Source organism: Mastigoproctus giganteus, chromosome 6, assembly GCF_048544385.1.
Source record: "Mastigoproctus giganteus isolate SK-2022 chromosome 6, ASM4854438v1, whole genome shotgun sequence".
Lineage (NCBI taxonomy): Eukaryota > Metazoa > Arthropoda > Arachnida > Uropygi > Thelyphonidae > Mastigoproctus > Mastigoproctus giganteus.
The window spans coordinates 189,796,981-189,820,433 of record NC_143580.1 but is presented as its reverse complement, the minus strand read 5'-3'; the positions used below and the strand labels follow the sequence as shown (position 1 = coordinate 189,820,433).

Here is a 23,453-nt window from a genome sequence, read left to right as displayed (position 1 = left end):
GGGGGAATAGATGCCAATTCGGAAGAATAGTTCCTGAGGTAGTATCTACAGAAAAGGCATGCAGCAGCAACCAAACATCTATGATACATAGAGTAGAGAGATTTTGTAAGTGATGGGTCATTAATTAACCTGACTGCGCTCTTTTAAATTAAGTCTAGAAGCCTGAAAGAGATTTTGGGGGCACTACCTCAGATGAGGTGAACAATATTCAACCATAGGGCAGATTTCACATTTGTACATAGTGAGTAATTATTTAGAAGTAAAGCCGAGAGTGAAAGAGAAAAAACCCAGTTTTTTAGACACAGAGGAAGCAATATTTGTTATGCGCTTATGCCAATAAAGATATTAGAAGCCAGGGTAATCTGTAATAGAGATATGTAATCTTGACTAGAAATTTGAGTATCATCAAAGATAAGCATAGGAGCAGAAGAAACCTTTTTGTGAGATATAACACAGGACTAAGTTTTAGAAGTATTGAAATCAACTAAGTTATCTTTGCTGTGCTGGACAACTACTGGAGATTAGCATTTAGGGAATTGGTAGTGTATATTCGAGAGGTTGGAGCTGTCTGTGCAGGGCAAGGTTTCCGGTAAACTGAAAGGTGGAATGCAATATGCTGTTATCAGCAAAACTGTGGATAGGATTTCTGGTCAATGAAAGGTCATTAATATACAAGAGGAAAAGAGTAGGAGAAATAACTGGATCTTGGAACACACCCCCATTAGTGGAGAACTTAGAAGACAAAGAACTATCTACCATTACCCAAAGCAAATGATCAGAGAGGAAATAGGACACCCATTTGGAAAAGCAGTTAGCAATTCATAAGAAGGAAGGTTTTTTTAGCAAACATTTAGGCTAAACATGATCAAAAGTCTTAGAAATATCAGGGGCAAATGCATGAGCTTCACCAACCTTTTCCATTGAATTTTTCCAACAGATGAGTAACATAATTTGGTAATATGAATATAATCTCAAATTTGTGCATTTGACATGATTATTATTTAAAAAACCCACCTCTCTCTCTCTCTCTCTGTCCCCTTGTTCTAGAAACTTATTTTGTACAAAAAATCTCTGGCTACGAGTGTAGAGAAATTGTCATGGTAAGTGAAAAATAAACAAAATCATATTTGGCTACAATTTTTTAGTCAAATAAAGGATATGCACCATTTATGAAAAGGTTCAATTTACTATATATAAGAGAAACACTATTTAAAAAGAAACTGAAGGCATCTGCAATCATTGCCAAATTGAGTTATGGCTTTCTCCATAAAAGAAGCTTTGTTCGAGTTAGTTTTCTCCCCATGCACACTCAACAAACGCAACCCAGTTAAATTATCATCCATCAGTTAATTTTAACCATGTTTTAACTCTGCGCAATGTACTAAATGATCTCCCAACAGTACATGCCATCACAGACAATGCTAATAAAGACGAGAATTGCCTGGTGTATGGAGGGAAATAATTCTGTTTTTGAAAGCAAATCAAGGAATTTCACGTTGCTGTCTTGCACTGCGGATGCACACCATTTATCAAACAATATCATTGGTTTAATTTCTAAATTTTCTATCTTGTAAACAATTTATGATAGTCATTTGTTTTCTAAAACTGTCATGATCAATATTTCCAATCTATGATTAATTTTTACATTTCCTCTAACCTTTTATATTAATTTTTAACATATTTTCATTTTAAAATTACAACATAGTTCATAAAGCAAACTGGCAACTGCTAGTGCAACAAATTGCTAGGCAGTACCGTTAGGCCTTAATGTCTCACACTGAAATATAAACTACACTACAAACACAAACCCAAAAATTAAATAGAATCTTTTCCTAATTCTATTAATGTGCACGTAATGTTTAATTATTACAATAACATTAATGCCACATATCTACAACTACAATACAACTGTAAATTTTATATCTTATAGAACATAAAACATAAAATTAGCAAATAAGTTTATATATATAATCACCCAGGAAATGTGCTTCAAGAAACACCTGTATGGAGAACATAGCATTGACTCTATCCCTTTCAGCTATAAATTTCTAGTGAATCAAATTTTTTGTTGAAAAACATGGTCAGTATCATCTTGATCCTGAACTTCTGCAAATAAAACTTTTTGGGCCTTGGTGATCACTTTGAAGTCCACTACATGCTCTGATGCTTTGTATCTAGCTTCATTACAAGAGGTTGATGGATGCCCACATCTTGGATCATTACAACATCCTCATGTCTGTCTTTGAACTGTCTATAACAGGGGTGACCAACTAAATTTGTGATGTGATCTATTCTACTTTTTTTTTTCAAAATGGCCGCGATCTACCACTCAAGAATTTATTGCACATGGTTAAAAAAATTAAGCAACACATATTGAAAAATGTTGTTTATAAATTTTAAAATTAAATACAATTCAGAATTCATTTTAAATTCATATGTATTTAAATTTTTAATTTATGTGAAGTTTGTATCTTCATGTTGTCTGCCAAGCTTTCAAAATCAGGAATATACTATGATAAGGCCAACCATAAAGAATCTTCTTTATGCAAATCTGTAAGAGTAGAGCAATTTTTTGTCTTTATTTGTTTCAAATACAAAAAAGTGGATTCACATAGATATGTGGAACGAAAACAGAAATTTAAAAGTTCACTGCATTTTTTTACATTTGGGTACTTTTCTTGGCAAACATATTTCCAAAAGTCTTTTTCTGATGATTTGGCTTTTAGGAAGATATCGTTTCGCAATGTAATAATTTCATTTTCAAGTAATATTTTCTCCATGTAAAAAAATCTCAGCGATTTTTTTCTGCAATTTGTTTCATACCTAAGTCAACATTAAATGGATGAGAAATATATTGAACAATGTAGCTGCTGATAATGATCTTGCATATTTGCAAAATGATTTTTTCTTCTTTGAGATCCTTGGCCATTGTCAAAAATTGATATTTATATGCAGAAATATTACTAATCATGTCATCCACATTTTTATTTTTTCCTTGTAATTCCAAATTCAGATCACTTAATTTACTGTTAAAATCTGCCAAAAAAGCCAGTCACACAACCACTCAGTATCTTGTAGCTGTTGATAATCATCTCCCCTTTGTCAACAATTTTTTTATTTCATTCAGCAAATTTCACAACTCTGTAGAAACTTACTCTGACCCAGCCACCTCACGTCTGTGTGTAATATCAGATCTGGTTCATTTATATTGAGTTGCATTTTGAAAAGTCTCCTTTGGAGAGATTGTCCTCTGATGGAATTCACAATTTTGAAAGCTATGTCCATAACACTTTTAGTATTCAATCTTTTGCTGGCTAACACTTGTTGGTGGATGATACAGTGGTAACTCAAAAAATCTGGGAATTCATCATCCTTTTGGCACAATGCGATGCCCCATCATTGTTTTAGCTCCATCTGTTGTTATTGATACGAGCTTAAATAGTGGTAATTTAATTTTTTCAATAAAATTTTTAAATGAATTAAATATATCAAGACCTGTACTTCTTTTCTTTTAATGAAACCATATCCAGCCATTCTTCTCTAGTCGCACAATCATCGAAAACCATACAAAGAAAAACGCGCAATTGAGCTGTATCATTGATGTCTGTAGATTCATCCAGTTGTAAAGAAAAAAACACACAATTAGCAATATGAGCACGTAATTGTTCGCTCACATTTTTACTCATTTTTTCGATGCGTCGCATCACAGTATTTCGAGATAATTGCAGATCTTGAAGAGCACTTTTAATTTCATTTTTGTTCTTGACATTTTCAAAAAAGAGAATCTATTATTCCTAAAAACGCATCTTTGATGAAATGGCCATCAGGAAAATGGTTTAATTTTTTTCTAAGAAGATGACCCACTTTAAATGATGCTACAGTTACTGCTTTATATTGTAGGTGTCCCGAAGAAATTTTGTTGAGCGAATAATCTGGATTTAAGTCCTTTTAATTTATTTTTTCTAAGATCACTATTAGGCAGAAAATCCGATTGGTATTTACCATGGAGTGTTGAAGTGCCTTTCTAAATTTCCTATTTTGGGCATAGCCAGGGAAGCATTGCAAATGAAACAATAACATTTTTCTTTTATCATTACAAAAAAGTATTCTACTTCCCACCCTTGATGAAATGATATGTTTTACTCTTTTTCGTAGTATTAATTTTAAATCAAAGGTTATTAAATTAAATTATAAGTACTGCCCAGCAGGGGCGGGTGGTCCGAGGGTGCACTGCACCCAGGCGCCAACATTCAAGGGGCACCTGAAAACATGAAATTTACATACACATATGAAGAAAATTTTAAAGGAGGGCAGAAAATTTCAATTAGCACCTGGGTGCCAAATTGCGATTGGCACCTGGGCACAACATACCCTAGGAATGCCCCTGCTGACCAGTTATTAATATTAAACATAATAAGAATTCAACACACACTATGCTCTCCACAATTTAACTGCATGAATTTTCACAAGAGAAAAGACTAGCAGCTGCGCGGAAACAAGAGTAGTCACGTGGTTCAACGGATTTGTAATAACCGTATGCAGTAAGGCACATAATAATAATAATAATAACATTTAGATTTTGACTTTTGACTAATCTATTTTTATATAAATTTAAAATTTGTTGTGATTGACTGAAATTAAAGCCACGATCAACTTGTTGGCCACTCCTGGTCTATACCATTCAAACACAATGGTACAACTGAACTTTTATCATCATAAGCAGTTTTTAACATTTTATACATTTCTGTTGCAGATTTTCCCAGTTTAAATCAAATTTTGATACTCATTCATTGCTCCATTGCAAAATTTTGTGATACAGAATGTTAACACTACTAACGAAACTGGTTGTTACTTGCACCCTGTCAACCTACTGGACAATCTGTGTATCACTATTTGTTGGAGGAAGTTTGAACTACCACACATCATTTCCATTTATTTTCAAACTGGTCAAACATGACCATAACAGCAGCACCAATCTAGGAACTTTATTGCATTGTATTTACAAATGATGCATATCTGCTATTAATATTTCTGTCTCTTTTAGTCATGTGAGGGTTACTTTGATCCAAACGCTCTTTCAATCTTGGTTTCAATTTAAAAAAGCCAATATATCACTCAATCTGGTATAACTACTGGTTCTTTCCAAGGAAATTTTCTGCCAAAATGTATTTGCTCTATCCAATAATAAGTAACCCATGACAGGTTAATGCATGTTTTAAACAACAGACTATAAATCTTCAGAGTATGATTATTACTAAATTTATTATTTAAAGAAAAATACACAAAATTCTTACTATCAGAGATTGCATTAAAATTATCCAATTTTAGCTAATTATGGTGACTTATGCAGCTGCTAACTTTAAACTTTCAAAAAGCTGGGGAACAGAGAATTGTAATGGGGGAGGGAGCAGATTTTGCAGCATAGCAGTTTTAAAAACAGGAAGGTTTATTTTTTCTTGCAAAAAAAGCAGTTCTTGGCAAAAAAAAAAAAAGGGGGGGGGGACAAGGTATTTCTTGCTCTTTGATCACAGAAATTTTCAGAATTTTTTAAAAATCTCTGATTCTAATGCAGTTTTACTATTTTTTTTGCAGAGAGAGAGAGAGAGACCCTTTGTAATCAACTATATTGTGATGATGAGATAGAGAATTGGCAGCTATGTGAATACACCAATCTTACTGGATAAGAAGAATTACGCTTTTAAAAAAGGATCCTGTTTTAAAAAAAAATCATTATATACTTGGACTAGGACAAACCATATGATATTGTACTGTTAATTAATAACAAAATTAATAAGAATAAAAATATTGTAGTTAGAATTAGTTACTTACATAAGAAATACTTTTCTTCCTCAAGAAATCAGATCTGAGAAAAGAAATTGAAAGAGTATGGGAAATAAAAATATTACAAATAATAATCATGCTAGTCTTTAGCATTAATTGTGTAAGAAATACAAATTATACTATGTTGTTAAAAAGGGATGATTTAATCTTCACTGACTGTTTCAGGTATGAGACTATTTTCAAAACTGTCAATGATAATAAAATCATAGCTTTTTAACAACATAATGTAATTTGTGTTTCTTACTATTAATGCTAAGTTTGTACCTACATAATCTCTTAGAAAAATTGTCAGATGAAAGTCTTTAACCAAAAAAACTTTTAGCAACTGAAGCACACCTCCAAAGCAAGTGACACATACACAGTTCCACTAAAATATCAGAAAACTGGACATTCTAACATCCAAGTCCCTCTTGTTGAATCAACATAAACAGCTTGCCACTTAGTAATGTATAGAGAAATGAAATTACCTATTAGCAGAGCTGCTAGTCACCATCATCATCAATGCTTTATTAAAGGAAAAGCAGATGATAGAACTTGTTCATGCAAGGTGTGATTGTTGGTTCTTATGTGGTGGAAGAATTTTACAAGGCAGAAATAGAAACATATATGTATCAATGCAGACTATCAAAAATCTATAATCAATGATTATCTAATAAAAAACTCAGAATTAGTACAAATCAGGGCAGGTGAAGGCATACTGCAATCATGGCCAACAACTTAAATTAGGTTTGTGAACATGATATAATATTTTCCCAAAAAATGGGTATTTTCTCACCTTTTACAACTTTCAATATTGTTTGTGTTCCATTACTTTAATTTCTATTCAGAGGCCTCATATATTAGCATGCTAAAATGTCATGTTTTTCCTTCTCCAAAAACATTTTTTTGGAGAGGAAAAAAGATCTAGTAACTGTGACAAAGAAGGGATTCCTCAACAAATTCAGCACCTACACTGAGGAAATGGAGTAAAATATAGAATTCAGGGAAAAATTGTGTGAGAGAATTACAGCACTATAATGTTTCATAGTGCTGTAATTAGTTGTTAATTATTAATATAATGTAAACCCTATATTATACAAAATACAAAAATAATTATAACAATGCCTAGATGAATATTGACATTTACACTTAAATTAGATGACACTAGGAAAACTAACCATATCTGGTTAAGGTGCTAAATAGCAGGAGGATGTAGGCAGAATTATGCAATTAACATAGGCTTTTAATAAAAATAGCCTCTCTATTGCTTTAAAAAAAAAAAGAAAGAAAGAAAAAATACACCATTTGTAGTAAAGAATGGATATGTGACTAAAGAAGTTCATAGCAAGTACAGAGTGCTTCACAGAAAATATATAAAATAATACAACTTTCATAATAATGAATTTTCAATACATATTTTTTATTCATATAAACAGTCAAAATTATGAAACTCACTCTTCTTTGAATCACTTTATTGATAGATTCAACCCACTTTCTCATGTTCTTGCCTTTCACTTTTTCCAAAAAACTTCGCAAAGTCTGAAGTAACTGGGGATCCCTCTCAAAATCATAGCAGTGATGATCAACCCAATGTCGCAAAACATTTAACACCCTGAAAATAAAGTGAAAAAGATTTTTATTATAAGGAGATTCAACCAACTAATAAAAATAATTAATAGGAGTTAATATCAGAATATATTATAAATAGACTAAAAAATAAATAATTAATTAATTTCCTTACTAAGTCACAACAGTGATATGGTTTCAGTTTTATTACTATATAAAAACAGCAAAGATTAATTTTTTTTCAAAACCTACTTCCATCTGCATGGTTGATTCATGAACAGTGAGAATTAAAAAAAATAAATAAATAAAAAAAAAAAAAAAAAAACAGAAAAATTTACATTTGAATCCCCTGGTAAAAAAAGGTGCACACTTTTTTGTTAGTTTGTCATTGTGTTAACTAAAAATGTGAGTGGTCTCAGGTGAGAGTAGCATGGTTTTTTTTTCCCCCTAGAAACCAGGTCTATCATTTAGCAAACAGCAAATCGGCCAAAGAACATGCACAATTTACAGACATATTATAAATGGCGCAATATGTAGTAGTAGCAGCAGTGGCATTTGATGCAAGAAAGCAAGTGTATGAGCTTATGCAGCATCAGCCAAAAAAAAAAAAAAAAAAAAAAATCACACCATTCCCTCCAAATGCCTGTCCAGTTCCTCCTTAAATTTATTCAACCTATCAACTTCCACAACGACACATGGAAGTTTGTTCCAGCAATTAATCACCCGCTGGCTAAAGGCAAATTTCCACATATCTAATCTACATCTGTCTTTTCTTAATTTGAATTTATGACCTCTTAGGTTCGTAATCTGAACAAGTGGAAGGATCCCATCAGAATTCAGTGTGCTCAACCCATTCAAGGCCTTATATACCTCAATCAGATCACCGCGCAGGTGCCTAGTCTCCAGCCACTGCAATTTGCAGAACTTAAGCCTCTCTTGGTAAGAGGGTCCCTTCATTCCCCTCACCAATCTTGTTGCCCTTCTCTGTACACGCTCAAGTAAATCTACATCTTTCCTAAAATGAGGCCTCCAGACCTGTACGCAGTACTCAAGGCGTGGCCTGACCATTGCCTTATACAGAGGCATAATCACCTCCTTTTCCCTGCTGTTGTTATGGCCTAAGTTGCTGATGTACCTAAAACATGAAGAGGATCCAACAGTCTTTGAACCAACTTTGGGCCTCCAATTAATAGTTAAATTGTTATGATGACAAGGCTTTATTGAGGGTTTCAAAATCCCATTATGCATGTCATGTTGAAATTTTGCATGTGCTAACTGCCATATAGATGAAAGATTAGCAGGTAAATTCGCATAAATAACGTTAAAAATCATACTGTAGCCATGGCTGCATATATAAATGATTTAGTCAAAAGTTTATTTATATTTATTGATATTTCAGCAAAATCAATGAGTTATTAATTATTAATAGATAATGAATCACTAATAATAACAAAATCAAAAATACTGCTTCCTCTTGATCTCTAGAATGTTAGGATAGAAAGCAGTCAACCAGCAAATTCAGAATTGTTTTGCTAATGTGTGAATTACAACCCAAAAGTTCCAATTGATATTTGGAAAGTAAAAATCCCACAAGAAAAAACATTTTAATTTGCTGATCACTCTATTTGTCTGTCTGCTTGTTATACTTTTAACATTTGGTCTATAACATACCCTTAGTCTGCTGTTTTCACAATGTTGCTACACTAGGCTGACTCAATATTACAGCGATTCAGGTCTGCTGTTTCAGAATCTATGCTAGTTATTTTTTTCACTTTACCACTTTTCTTCCATCCTGATATCAGATGTTAAATCCCACTTTGTATCTATGGATTTCTTTTTTCCTCTTTCTACCAGACTGGTGCTTGGGAGTATGCTATGTGCTCTCCTTAACTGACACAGTTTAGTTTTATGGTTAAACATGCCTTGCTTTCATGGTCTTTGGCACACTGAGCACACGAGAACTCCATGACAAGCCACATGTGAATGTCCATATTTTTTTGCATTTAAAACATTGGACCAGATTTGGTATGCAGGGCCTTACTATGCAATGAAGGTAACGTGACAGAGTTAGGTGATGTTGGGGGGGTTAGTGGTAGGAATGAGGCTTCTGGTTCGAACACGATACCATACCCAAACACAAATATATTCCCAGGACTCTGAACTAATATTCCATGGGATATTAGTTCAGAGAAGCAATAAATGTACTTGGAATGGAATGGAAGAGCTACCTAGGCACTATATTCACACTTCAACCAGCTTGTGTCCTGTCTTTTATACCATTAGGGTAGGGGGATGGATTCAGCATGGATAACCTGCCTGCAAGTAATCCCAGAATCTCCTGTCTTGCTGAAGCAAGGGCCAAAGTGGTAAGCTAGAGCTGGGCCCCTCAAACACCAGATCTTCCTTTCTGAGATTCCATGTGAGATCAAATTTGTATAGTAAATATGCTAGATTCCTACAGTGTTAAGCTTGGAACGTAGCAGAGGGTGCAGGATCTTAGTAGTGCTAAACTGAAAGTCCAGCAGCATCACTAAGAGGGTTTAAGTAAAAGAATGACGATGGTCTATTCTCCCTTGTAGACAAGACAAGAACCAAAGGTACAAATACAAAATCTCAGAGAATAATAAAGACTAAATCTCATGAAGTTTGCCTATGGGCAGCAAATTGTCAAACAGTGGAATATGTTGATTATCAACATGGCAGAGGCATGAGTAAGATCAAAGCGAAATTGGATAACTGCCTTGTGAGGATGGGAACAGAATTAATATTCTGTTTTATTTTATTTTTATTATTTTATGGTTTTTTTTTTTTTTTGTTTTTTTTTTTTTTGCTAATACAGATAATACTGCTTCCTTGCATCACCTGGTAATACTAAAGTGAGTAATGCAGATGTACTAAAGAAACTGGTTACTTGATTTTAAATATGCATATGCGCAAACTTTATTAGGCTGTAACTGTATAAGATTTATATTTTCTTAAAGTATAAAGCTCATAATTTATGATTCAGTTAGTCTTTGTAGAATTATTAGATGTATGGTTACATCAAATTTTTACTTTAAAATAACAGAACCCTTCATGATACTTACCTGAACTGAACTGGCTGACTATACTCTTTACGAAATCGCTTTAAATCTTCTCTGTTTTTGAGGTACTCAGAATCAGTGTTATCAACAACATTTTCAGAAGTACTTGGGGGTGGTGGTTCTGGGATTTCAAATGTATAAAATTAAGGAATTTCTCCTCCTTCTAACTTTAGCACTTAAACAATATTTTCCCTGAAGGAAAACACTCATGATGCCTAAATTAATGCTATGTGATTATTTTACCAATTTATGAATTTTAATTGTTTTTAACACTGTGTAACAAATATAACTTAGAGAAAGTTCTAGTACACTTTAAAGAGTCAACACAAATATATTATTTTATACTTATAAAATGTATTGAATATAAGATGGATAAGAAAAAAGAAGATATAGATCAGGTGTACCCAACCTTTTGTCTACTGGGAGCCACATTTAAAATTCAACACTGCGGTAAGCAGCATAAAATATAGGCAAATTTTGAAAATTAAAATTACCTCTGCAAATTCACTGCAAAAAAAAAAAACTTTCACTTAACCCAGCAGTGCTCAGAAGGAACTTAGCAAGTCCCTCTTAAAAATAGCCACTGAACATTAATCACTGACTGAAAATTGTTGGCTAATAGCTGAAACTTCCATTACCTCCCTAAATAATGGGCAATCTTGAAAGTGGAAAATTATTATTTACTGAGAATAATACATTCTCTGATGCAATTGCCACAGAAACCAGATACTTTTTTTTTTTTTTTATATTTAATTATTGTAAAAGATGTGTTTTTTGTCTTGATTATTATTATTATTATGTATTCCTTTATTCGTTTGACAAAACATTAATGTGTGCATGCTCAAATTTGAGTTTTCACATTCTGAGCAGTTTTCTGAACTAGAAAATAGTGGTGACTTTTAGGTTAATGTTTAAATCCTCCCCACACATTTTTATAAGCCATATTTTCATTAGTAAAATCCCAATTAATTAATAAGTACTGCAATCCATTAGCATAAGATCAAGAATTGGCATAAAAACCAAATTCGTTTTCCCGAAATAAAAAAACAAAGTTGGGTACCTATCAAAATTGGGCATGGTTGCACAACACAACTGTTTGTTATAATTGGGGAGTGCCAACAATTCTAGTTAATTCACATGATTAAACCATTCTTGAAATTTTTAAAGGTCTCTCTCGCGCACACACACACACACACACACACACACACACACACACACACACACACACACACACACACCTCTCAGAACTGCAACCAAACATCATTGTACTGCATACTTTTCTGAACTTAAACCAACATTCCTTTCAGATTTTTTTTTCCCTCCCTGTACAGAAGGAAATTAATACTCCTTAGGAAAACCTTAAACAGTCAGAAATGCTTGAAATGACTCTGTAAGTGACATGCTGTGGCTCTTTATATAGAGCATCCGTATACACAATGAGCAAATCATGTAGTGGACACAAATATTTTTAAAAAACTTGCAGTTGTAGAATTTAACCGCTCTGTTCATAAATCTGTTGATACATTAATCAACTCATTCATAAATTTAAAAAAATTATATTCTCTAGTTGTATGTTCTATTTTCACAGCTAATTAAACTTTAAAGGGAACAGACTGCAAATCAAAAACTGGTTCATACACTGACTGCACCTAAGACCCAATAATACAAATAACAAACTACATAACAACAGAAATGCAACCACAAAGCACACTTGATATAAGTTCGCTGTAGCATAATTAGAATTTTTGGTGCAAATGGCCAAATACTGAAAATTTGCCTTTTTTTCTGCAAAATTTTTAAATGGAAATTATATTATGATAATTAAATTAAAATTAGATGTGCTGTGTATACTTCAGCATGACTATGTATTACATGTCATATGAGTTCATAAGTAGCCATATTGACAAGTATATAATTGTTCATTATATTCAGAAGCCATGTGGGCTCACACCACTGTCAACTGAAATAAGTGTATTTTTTTGTATTGGCGCCTCCATAGCCAGATGGGCAGGAGCAGCAGCAGTGCTTAGCACACACTTCTTGATTAGACCAGGGTTCCAGCCCTTGACCACCAAATACGGAGGATGTGTAAAGGTCAGGGAATGACCACCCAGAGCAATATGGCCTTAGTTGCTAATGCTCATAAAAAACCAAATAACAACAACAGCACTCCATCTTAGCTTGGCTACATCAGTGGTTGAGTGGTCAACATGGCTGTTTAAATTAAAAATCTCAATAAAGTTAGGCATAAATTCTACATAAATAAGCAATATCCTTCTCTAGTGCTTTTTATTTCATTGCAGAGTGCAACACCAAAGCAAAACATAGTGATGTATCTCCAGATTGAAATAATGCACTCAGTGTAAAATTTACTTTTCTTAATACTATATAGAAAGTGAGGCTATATCCTATCAGTATACAATAATTATAAAATAAACTAATTAAAAATGGAATAACCTCAATATCAGTATTTCCCTATGAAAATATTAAATTCAAATAATACTGGCTTCCAAAAGCAGCCAATACAATCAAATCCGCACAATAATAATCATAAGCATGCTTACGTTTAAACTCTCAAAAAATTTAAACCTTAAAATTCTTTATACAATTACCTTTTATATATTAGTTAAATTAATTATTATCAGCTTATCAAAGCAAAACAAAAAAAAAAAAAAAAAAGATTACAAATTACTCCTGAGGTTTGGTCTCAGAATATCATGAAGAATGAATGAATGATCCTTGAGATCATTTGAGGTTATGATGGGCATCTTGGCAAGATCCAATATTCCCAACTACTGAGGGCACAGCTCTAAAAGGGATTCTGTAGGCTGGCCATTCTATGGAATTTAGTGGTAACTGTGCAGGATACATCCAAATCAGCTAGTGTATAATCTCACTGCCACTAATCTGCTAGCTAGTGACTGGAGAGAGTATAATGTGTATATGGGAGGCAGTATCAAAAGGAGCTGGGTATATTCTTAGTATGTATGCCATATCCAAAAATTTGATTAATTCACACATTCCCCTTCTTTTACATTATCTATTGAATGCATCACAAATAGTCAAACTAACAGAACAACCTTATCTCTGAAAAGATCTAAACTTCCTAAAAAACCACCTCATTCATTCACAAATATATGCAGTCTCAGTTGCAATCTCAATGATGTTAATTTCCACCTACAATATGCCAAGCCTCTAATTTTTGTGCATATTAATTTTGAATATGCACAAATATTCACAACTGGAGTGGTGAACATTTGTGCATATGTCCACTCTGATATTTCTTGTAAGAGATTTCTTAATTAAGAATCTGTTCTTTTTGATTTCCTCTGACTTAAAATTTCTCTACCACATTCCCTCAACTTAATCTGTTGCCTCTGTCATTCTCCCAATTCTCCTAATTACTCAGAACTCTGACTTCCTTTTTTTTGAAACTAATATTTCTCTAGTCTAACTTTCCTAATAGTGAGGCAATTTTAATGTTCACTACTCCAATTAGCTTCAGTTTTCTAGTTACATGAATTATGGCTGGATTACTGGTGTAACCCTTTTGATCTTAATGTTTGCCCAGATGGTATCAGTGAAATTAGCCTTGCAGGAATAAAATACTTAATTCCACACCTCATCCTTTATATAAACCATGGTTTTTCATTAAATGTACTAAGGTTATTCAAGATAAGAATGTAGCAAACTGCAACTGTCTTGTATCCAAATTTCCAGCTTCATTTTCTGCCTAGGGTTGACGACAACTATAAAACAATTATCAAACTGTCTCCAATTGATTCTCAGCAGACTGAGTAAAAAAAACTTTCTTCCTGTTCAAATGGTAGTCAAGCACTGTGGTCTCTTGCCAAAGATATTGGCTGCAAATTCTCTGCATCTGTTTCTCCCCATTACAACCTGTTGGTTCTACAGTATCCTCAGCTAAAAATAAAGATGATTCTAACATCCTACTTTTATTTATTCTAACTCTTGTATTGAAAATCTTGGTAAGCCACCTCCTACCATACCCAATACGATCCCATGATTTTTTCACAGAAGTATTCTAAATAATCTTAATGCCATGAAAGTTCCAGGTACTGATGGCATTTCTCCACTTCTCAACACTTGCTCCTAAGCTTTCTCCTGTTTTATGTTGCCTTTTACACTTTATTTTATTGATCTTTTTCCTTCTGCTTAGAAATTTGCTCACATGCAGCCAGTTCCTAAAAAGGATGAAAATCCCACCCATCCAATTGTGCTGCATTTACCTCTGCTCTTTCCAAAATTATGGAGAAATTCATCAACCACCAATTCTTGAACTATCTCAAAACCCTATATCCGATTAATGACTGCCAATGTGTATTCTGTCAGTGTTGGTCTACTAGTGATGCAAAAACTGATTATGTTACTCATATTTAAATCCAATGGAAAATAGCCTGTAGATAATATCCCTCCAATTTTCATTTATTAGAATTGCCATTTAATAGAATCAAAATTCAATTCGCAAACGTGATCACAATAACCAGTGCTTACTGTAATAATTTTATGGCACCAGCAAAAAAATAAAATTTTTTTCCAATTTTCATTTATTAGAATTGCCATTTAATAGAATCAAAATTCAATTCGCAAACGTGATCACAATAACCGGTGCTTACTGTAATAATTTTATGGCACCAGCAAAAAAATAAAATAAATAAATATGGGTTCGTTCAGATTATTGATGTTTCGAATGATTGACGTTCAGATTTTGAAAGCTCTAATGCAGTGATTTATGAAGTTGTTTGATATTCTGTTGAGAGAGTAGTTCCCCCATTCTTAAAGACATATCACATCTGGGAAACGAGGGTGAACTAGCTTCGATGGCTACTTTACAAAGATCTACTTGCCAGTTATCAAGTACAGCCACTCCCTGAAAGAGGAGTGGCTGTACTTGATAACTGGCAAGAGCTCTAGATAAGTTGGAATTTCCCTAAATGCTTATGCAGCACTCGCAAATTTGATTGAAGAAAAAAGAAATGATTCACGAACATGTAAATAGAATTATTTATTCAATTTATCTCATATGCAGGGAAAATTACAAAAGTGCACAAAATTACAAAAATTTCAAAATTATAAAATTACAAAAAGAGAGTGGAGACAGGCATAACATCAGCAAGTTTTACCATTCGAGTATCGTTGCCAGAATTAACTCTCCAGCTGATAAGCACGCCATTGCGGAAGTTGAGGGCTGTGGAGATTTAGAAGATTTTTTCCAGCACATCACAAAATTTCTCTGCAGCTGCAGAATCGGTACTGGCGACTTCACCGCATACTTTAATGTTTATAAAACCAGCGCGCGATGTTTGAACCTATTAAATCACCCATTGCTTGCCGCGAACTTGGCTTGGGATTTACCGTACTTATTCTTCATAAATACTTCTTGCTTTTGCTTTGAATGGCCATTGGACTCAGGGTCACTTGCTTCTGAATCTGATTTTCCATCCATATTATCAATAGCTTTTCCCTCTTCAATATAGCACCTGAACGCTGTTTTGTGATCACTGTTGATCTTAAATGCATTGATCCTTTAACATGTTCTTTACTACATGCACTGTCCCTTAAAATAGTATTCACTGTTGAAGCAGTGAGACCTAATTCTGTGCAATAGATGACAAACTTTGTCCTGCTTCGTACTTCTTAATTAATCATCTTCATTTCTAAATCAATTTTGCTTCATTTACTAGCACTGCCAGTATTTGCACTTTCCGTTGGTCCCTTTCCCTTCACTATTGTAATAAGTAAATAGGAATGAAGAGAAGATTCTGAAATTTATTTATGTTTTTTATATGATTGAAGATTTTAGTGAAGGGGAACTCATTTCACCATAATACCATAACATAAAAAGCCACAGAATTTCAGTTATTGGTATTATTGCAAATGCAATAAGATTGAGTTTACTACCTGTTTTTAACAGATTGTGCTAACAGAAGAGCCCAATAAACCGGAAAGTGAAAATTGTTTTTATTGTTTTATGGCAGTGACCTCCAGAAATGTGTTTTAGAAAAGTATCACAAAGCCATTCACAATTGATTCTTATAATGGAACATACGATAACGATGATGAAAGTGCAGCGCAATTTCTATTGTAAAAATGACCTTTTAGAGAGATAAATAGTTTAGTTATATAGTGAAAATTTTGACTTCCAAGGCCTTGGAATGAATTACCAAAAAAAAACAATGCGCTTTTTGTTCACATTATGATATTTTCACGATACCTCCATTTATTCCTATAGGATGCAAAATACGTTTCCATGTAAGTTTGCACCAGCTGGCGAAAAATTACATAAAGTCGAATTTTCATAAGTCGAGTATTACGTAAGCCAGGGAGTGGCTGTAAGAAGTAAAGATGTAAGCCAGCTGGCTCATTCAGTCACTAAGAGACGACACACAAGTTCTCTTAATCTGGAATTAACAGATACCTCCAATCTGGATGCATGAGTTGACATATGATTTTGATAGAAAAATTCAGTAGTAGAGTTTATCATCAATTTCAACAGTAAATTATCATCAGTAATTAAGCAGTACAGTTTATTGTTAGACCAAGAGCAGATGGGTGTGAGCCATGGCATAAAGACTTTGAACAGAAGAAATGTGACAAGCTGTAAGAAGAATGCACAGGCCATTATGATGAATAGGATCCAACCACCACAGGTTTAGCAGAGTTAAAGTGCAGATCCATAATCTTACCATATCATGATATAAGTGAAAAAAAAGAGCGATGACAATGGCAAGCATCCCACATGTAGCTAGTAATATTCTCAAAATGTTTAATTTCTTGAAACAAGTGATTTAATCTGTTTCACATGGTCAAGAAATGTCAATTTTGGTTATCTAAGGTTAAGTGAAGAAACAAACAGTAGGTACAATAGGTATCACTTGATAACCAAGTTTTAGAACAGCGCCAGGATAGAGATCATGTTTTCTACAAAAATGACTGCAACTATATTGTTTAACTAACATGAAAACCATTTTTTGCAGACAAAACAGTAATCTTGTTTAGAGTACCTTGAAACTTTCTCTCAATCACTCATGTAGTAAGAGCAGCAAGATATGCTCAAGTCACCAGCACATAAAGTAGTAAAAACAACAGCTGGAACATTCTGTGCCATTGAATTGATTTTTATAACAATAAAGGTGACATTTAAAACTGAGTCCTGCAGCCTACCAATTCTTGAATGAAGTTTTAAGAAAGGAAGGATTGCACACAGACCAGGAAAGACTGCTGTTTCAGAAAATTCTGTAAAAACTTTGGGAGACTGCCACTCAGGTCTAATTAGTGTAGTTCACATAGAATACTATAATTCCAAACTGTGTTATGACTTTCTCAATATCTAAAAACCACAGCTAAATGTCCTTTCTTATGAATACATTACAAATCTGGATTTCTGTTTGAATCAATAGGTCTGGAATTGATATACTAGTATGAAAAAAACATTGTGATGGGAATTTGATCAGTATCCCAGTGAGACAGGGGTTAATGAAAGCAGAAACAGATAGCTTATGTTGTTATTGATGGCATATATTGAGAGTCACTAGCCCCAGTTGACATGCCTTTCGATGTAAGCCTTATTCAGTAATGAAATTATGGTACTTTTGATTTGGTATTTTGTAAATATTGAATTACTGAATTTGATAAGACCACTATATATAGAGACTGTTAGGGTCCTTTGTAGGTTATGGTTTTTACCTCTATCTTAAGCTATATCGTTTGAAATAAATAAATAATATCTTGCATTTCCTCAGTCTTATATAATGTTCAATCACTTCTGATGGCATTAATTTGTCCTGACTTGTATTTTATCAGTTTTTAAAATATCTGGATATTTGTGACAATATTGCATTTTATATATATATACAGTAGACTCTTGATTTTTTTCGGGATAGAGGGTAAAAAATAAATCCTGGATAATTGATTTCCCGGTTAATCCAAAAATACAGAAGTCCCTGACAAACATGAGAGATACGTTCTAGGAATTCTTACTTCGTCGAGTTTTACATAACTCAGGAATCACTAATAACACATTGCTACTATATTATTATTGACAAATCTGAATTCAGTGTGATACTTGTTAATGTTTGACCATTTTTATACATTCTTATTAGTTTAATTTTCTGATCCAAATCGATCGCTTTCCTTTTCTTGGTAGATTTACTAGTACCGCTGTCACTTATTCTCTTAGTCAGCACCATGATAACGGTCAAAATGAAATTTTCTGTAAAGAACTTCACAGGGTTAAGGCGAAAACTCACTATTATTACCCCATGCGAGCTCACATTTTGCTAAAGTACATTTCTGGAGATCACTGCCAGAAAACAAAAACAATTTACATTTTCTGTTTTGTTGGGCTTTTCTATTCGTGCATCTAATTATAAATGGGTAGTAAACTCAATCTTATTGCATTTGCAAAAATACTGATCGCTGGAATTCTGTGGATTTTACATTATTATGGTGAAATGTGTGTCCCTTTCACTGACATCTTCAGTCATATAAAAAAAAACCATAAATAAATTGTAAGAATCTTCTCTTCCTTCCTATATTTTTGCTTTTTACTCCGTATCTCATTTGTGCATGCTGTGATTGTCGTTATTGATTGCTTATTTTATTTATTTATTATTTTTGTTTGTTTTAAATTTTACAATCATAAAAAAAAAAAAAAAAAAAAAATTACGTAAATCCATGTTTCCGTAAGTCGGGGACTTACTGTATTGAAAAATGTTCAGCAACCTACGTAAAAAATTATGGCAATAGATAAAAAATGAAAAAACTTACCACGCACTACTTGCGTGTCCAATACGATGCTTCCTTTTATTTTTTGCGATATCGATTTTAAGTCTAATAGCTTTCCTATATTTTTTATGATGTTGCATATGGTTTGGTCACCAACATTATAACGGTTCATTAGAGATTTAACGGATGCACTGTTTTCAAACTTTTGTATAATTTCAAGTTTTTGTTTAACTGAAAGTGAAGGAAAAAAAAATTTTTCGACATCCCTGACATAAATAACGAAACAAAATTTGTCTTTTTGCGGTGCAGCAGAACGCAACAATTGACACAATGCACAAACTTTTTTTTTGGAACGGCCAATATGAAGACAGCAGGGGTTGCAGGATAATAGGTACACTAATCTCCCAATGACGACTTATAATGCCGCTTGTCACCTATTTACAACTTGCAAAACATCTGTTTATACCTATTCTATTTATTACTTGAATTTTATGATTCCTGGTTGATTTTTTTAAAATTTTTTTTATTTGGAATCTTGAAGTGTCCCGGTTAATCCGATCCCGGTAAATTAAGTCTGCTGTACACACACACACACACACACACACACACACACACACACACACACACACACACACACATATATATATATATATAGAGAGAGAGAGAGAGAGAGGGGGGGGAGAGTTTTTAAAATTAAATTATCCCTATGTAGAGGGCTCTGGAGCAAGTTCTAACGCTCGTACTGAAGAGAAATTTGGACAACAGGTACAATAAAGAATCAATAAATGCATCAGTTGTTGCGGTACTATCCTTACAAGATGCACATGCTACAGCAGCTAAAGCATGGTTATGCAAACATCCGTTTCACATATGCACTTCAGTTTCTGGCGTGATTGACTTGGCCATGGAACATCCTTTGGAGTGATGAAGCCCACTTCTGCTTAATGGACAAGTGACAATTTATTGGAAAAAAAAAATGTTTCGAAATTTGTCACTGTATGGTGCATAACTATCTTAGTTAAGATTATGCAAATAACTTACGTTATTTGCATAATCGTAAGTTATTGCCACAGTGCCACTAATCAGCTCTACTGTACTGTATAAAAGCAAAGCAGTCTCTTCAAAATCATACAGTAGATGTTTGCCTGCACTACAGCAGCAGCAGCAATGCCAACAATATTGCAGGAAAAGGCTCTATTAGTGAAGCTGTACTATCAGAACAGCAACAATGCAGCTGCGGCTATCAGAGAATTCCGGCATCAGAAGCGCATAGGGCGTGGACCTATGACTGTTTGTGCTGTCCGCAAAATAAATTCGAAATTCGAAGCGACAGGACATCTTGGTGTTCAACCAGGTAGAGATCGAAAACTAGTGGACTCCTCTCATGGATTTATCAAGTCAATCTCCATGTGGTAGCGCAAGTGTGCCAGCTGTTTCTCGTGAAGTGGACATGCCGCATTTCACAGTAAGGCTAGTAATGCGTCAGTTGTTGCGGTACTATCTTTACAAGATGCACATGCTACAGCACCTAAAGCATGGTTATGCAAATATTCATTTCACATATGAACTTCAGTTTCTGATGCGATTGACTTGGCCATGGAACATCCTTTGGAGTGATGAAGCCCACTTCTGCATAATGGACAAGTGAATACGCACAACTGTTGCATTTTAGCAACGAAAACCCTCAAGTTATCCAAGAGGTCCCGTTGCATTCACCAAAAGTGAATGCAACGTGTGATGTGGATTTATGGCCACATTCACGATTGGGCCATATTTTTTTGATCAGGTAACACACCTGTTCCGTCACTGGACAGCGATATTATGAAATGGCAAATTTTGCAATACCAGAGCTGCAACAACGTGGGGTGCCTTCAGGATACCATATTCATGCAAGATGGTGCGCCACCCCACATCCACCGTTGTGTACAAAAATTGCTAAGGCAACACTTAACAGATGAATGGGTCATCAGCCATTGTTTCCAGACATTTTGGCCGCCCTGATCACCCTATGCGACTTCTGGTTCTGGGGTTTTTTGAAGAACAGGTGTATCGGGAAGGATGTCAAACTCTGGCAGATCTGAAGGACAGCATTAGACGTCATGTGCTGACTATTCCAGTTGACATGTTAGGTTCTGCTTTAGAAAATGCTGTTCTTCGAATGGAAGCCGTTGTTGACCAAAATGGAGGACACATTGAACAACTGTAGGCTGTTCACAAGTGATTTGTATTGCCACAGTGCCATATAGTGACAAATTTTGTAACTAATTTTTTTTCCAAATAAATGGCAAGTGCATTTTTCATTGTACCTGTTGTCCAAATTTCTCTTCAGTACGAGCCGTAGAACTCGCTCCAGAGCCCTCTACATCATCATGATCAGCCATTTTCAATCCACTGCAGGATGAAGTCCTCTCCAGCAACTTTCCAATTCCTTCTGTTTTGAGCACTGGCCATCCTTTTACTACCCACAAACTCATGAATTTCATCTATCCATCTCCGCCTTTGTCTTCCAGGATTTCTTCTAGCTCCTCTTGGGTACCATTCTGTTATTTTTTTAGTACATCTGTCACCATGTCTTCGAGCTATATGTCCTGCCCAAGACTATTTTAGTTCTTTAGTTTTGATAAGAATGTCCTTTACTTGAGTTTGCTGCCTAATCCATGTGTTTCTCTTCTTATCTAACATTCTGATTCCCCATATAATTCGTTCCATTCTTCGCTGTGTAGTTTTCAGCTTCTCTTACATTCTTTTGATGAGCCCAAGTTTCACTTCCATAAGTCATGGTGGGGAGTATTATTTTACGTTTCAGACAAACTGGAATATTGCTCTTCAGTATGTGACTATATTTCCTGAATGCTATCCATCCAAAATTTATTCTTCTCTTGACTTCCAGCCATTTTTCATTATTACAGCTAATAAACCTGTCCCAGATAAGTATATGACTCCACCTTTTCAATTGCTGCTCCTTCAATCATTATTTCCCTTTCTGTGGCATACTTGTTCATCATTACTTTTGTTTTAGCCATATTGATCTTTAGTCCAAAATCCTTACTAACTGTGCATAACTGATTAAGATTATCCTCTAATTCTTTGGGATCGTGGCTTATGACCACAATGTCATCTGCAAATCGTAAATGGTTTCGGTACTCTCCATTCACATTGACTCCTTTCTGCGACCAGTCTAATCTTCTGAAAGCTTCTTCAAGGGCAGCAGTAAACAGCTTCGGAGATATTGTGTCTCCTTGTCGAACTCCTTTCTCGATTTTAAATTTCCTACTGTCTTTGTCTAGTCTAATAAAGGAGGTAGCACTCTCATATACTCTCTTCAAAATCATAATATGTGGGGTATCTATGCTTTGTCTTTCTAGTGCCCGAAACATTGTCTTATGCTGTATGGAGTCAAATGCCTTTTCATAATGGTGTTTTATATTCATTTGCTTTCTCCATTAGCTGTGATATTACGTGAAGGTGATCCATAGTTGAGAATCCTGTCCTAGAGCCAGCTTGCTCTTTCGGTCGATTCTCATCAAGTATTCTTTCTAATCTGTTAGTAATGACCCTTGTGAACAACTTGTAGATGTGGTATAACAAGCTAATTGGTCTATAATTTCCAATTTCTGATTTATCTCCTTTCTTATGCAGCAAAACTATGACTGCATTATTCCACTGCTTAGGCATCGCACCTTTTCGAATGCACTTTGTGAAGAACCTTGCCAGTTTTTGTGTTATGTCTCTTCCTCCCAATTTTAACAACTCTACAGTAACTTAATCTTCCCCCGGGGCTTTCTGAATCATCATTTTCTTCAATGCATGTTCTACCTCATCAGGAAGAATATTGGGTATGTCGTATGTGTTGCTACTTTGCAATCCATTTTTCCCACTGCTGGCATCATTCCCCTGCTCCTTGTATAATTCTCTATAGTAGTCTTCTGCTATTTGAATTATGCCCTCTCTGCTGTTTATAAGTACACCATTGCTATTCTTCAGTTTCAGTATCATTTGTCTTTCTGTATTACTGCTCATGGCTGCTGATTTAAATCCTTCGTTTTCCCTTAATGCTTGTTCTACTTTTCTTGTGTTAAATCTTCTTATGTCCTCTCTGAGTCTCTTTCTAATGGCTTTGCATAACTCAGTATACTCGATTTTCTCCTTGTCAGTGTTTTTCTTGCTCTTCATTTGTCGTCTTAGGTTCATCATGACAAGTGTTTCTTGACTAATTTTTTTATTCTTTGGATTTCT

The 23,453-nt window shown here is 34.3% G+C and overlaps 1 protein-coding gene across 2 annotated transcripts in view; it reads right to left on the bottom strand.

The window, feature by feature from the left end:
- Window positions 1–23,453, bottom strand: part of Sos (Son of sevenless guanine nucleotide exchange factor) — a 669,490-nt gene that overhangs the window by 259,161 nt on the left and 386,876 nt on the right. For both annotated transcript variants that reach the window (XM_090376631.1, XM_090376632.1), the window contains exons 15-16: window positions 10,473–10,604; window positions 7,276–7,432 (exon numbers count right to left, since the gene is read on the bottom strand). In XM_090376631.1, the coding sequence (XP_090232757.1) occupies window positions 7,276–7,432; window positions 10,473–10,604 (289 nt within the window). The remainder of the gene's footprint in view (window positions 1–7,275; window positions 7,433–10,472; window positions 10,605–23,453) is intronic.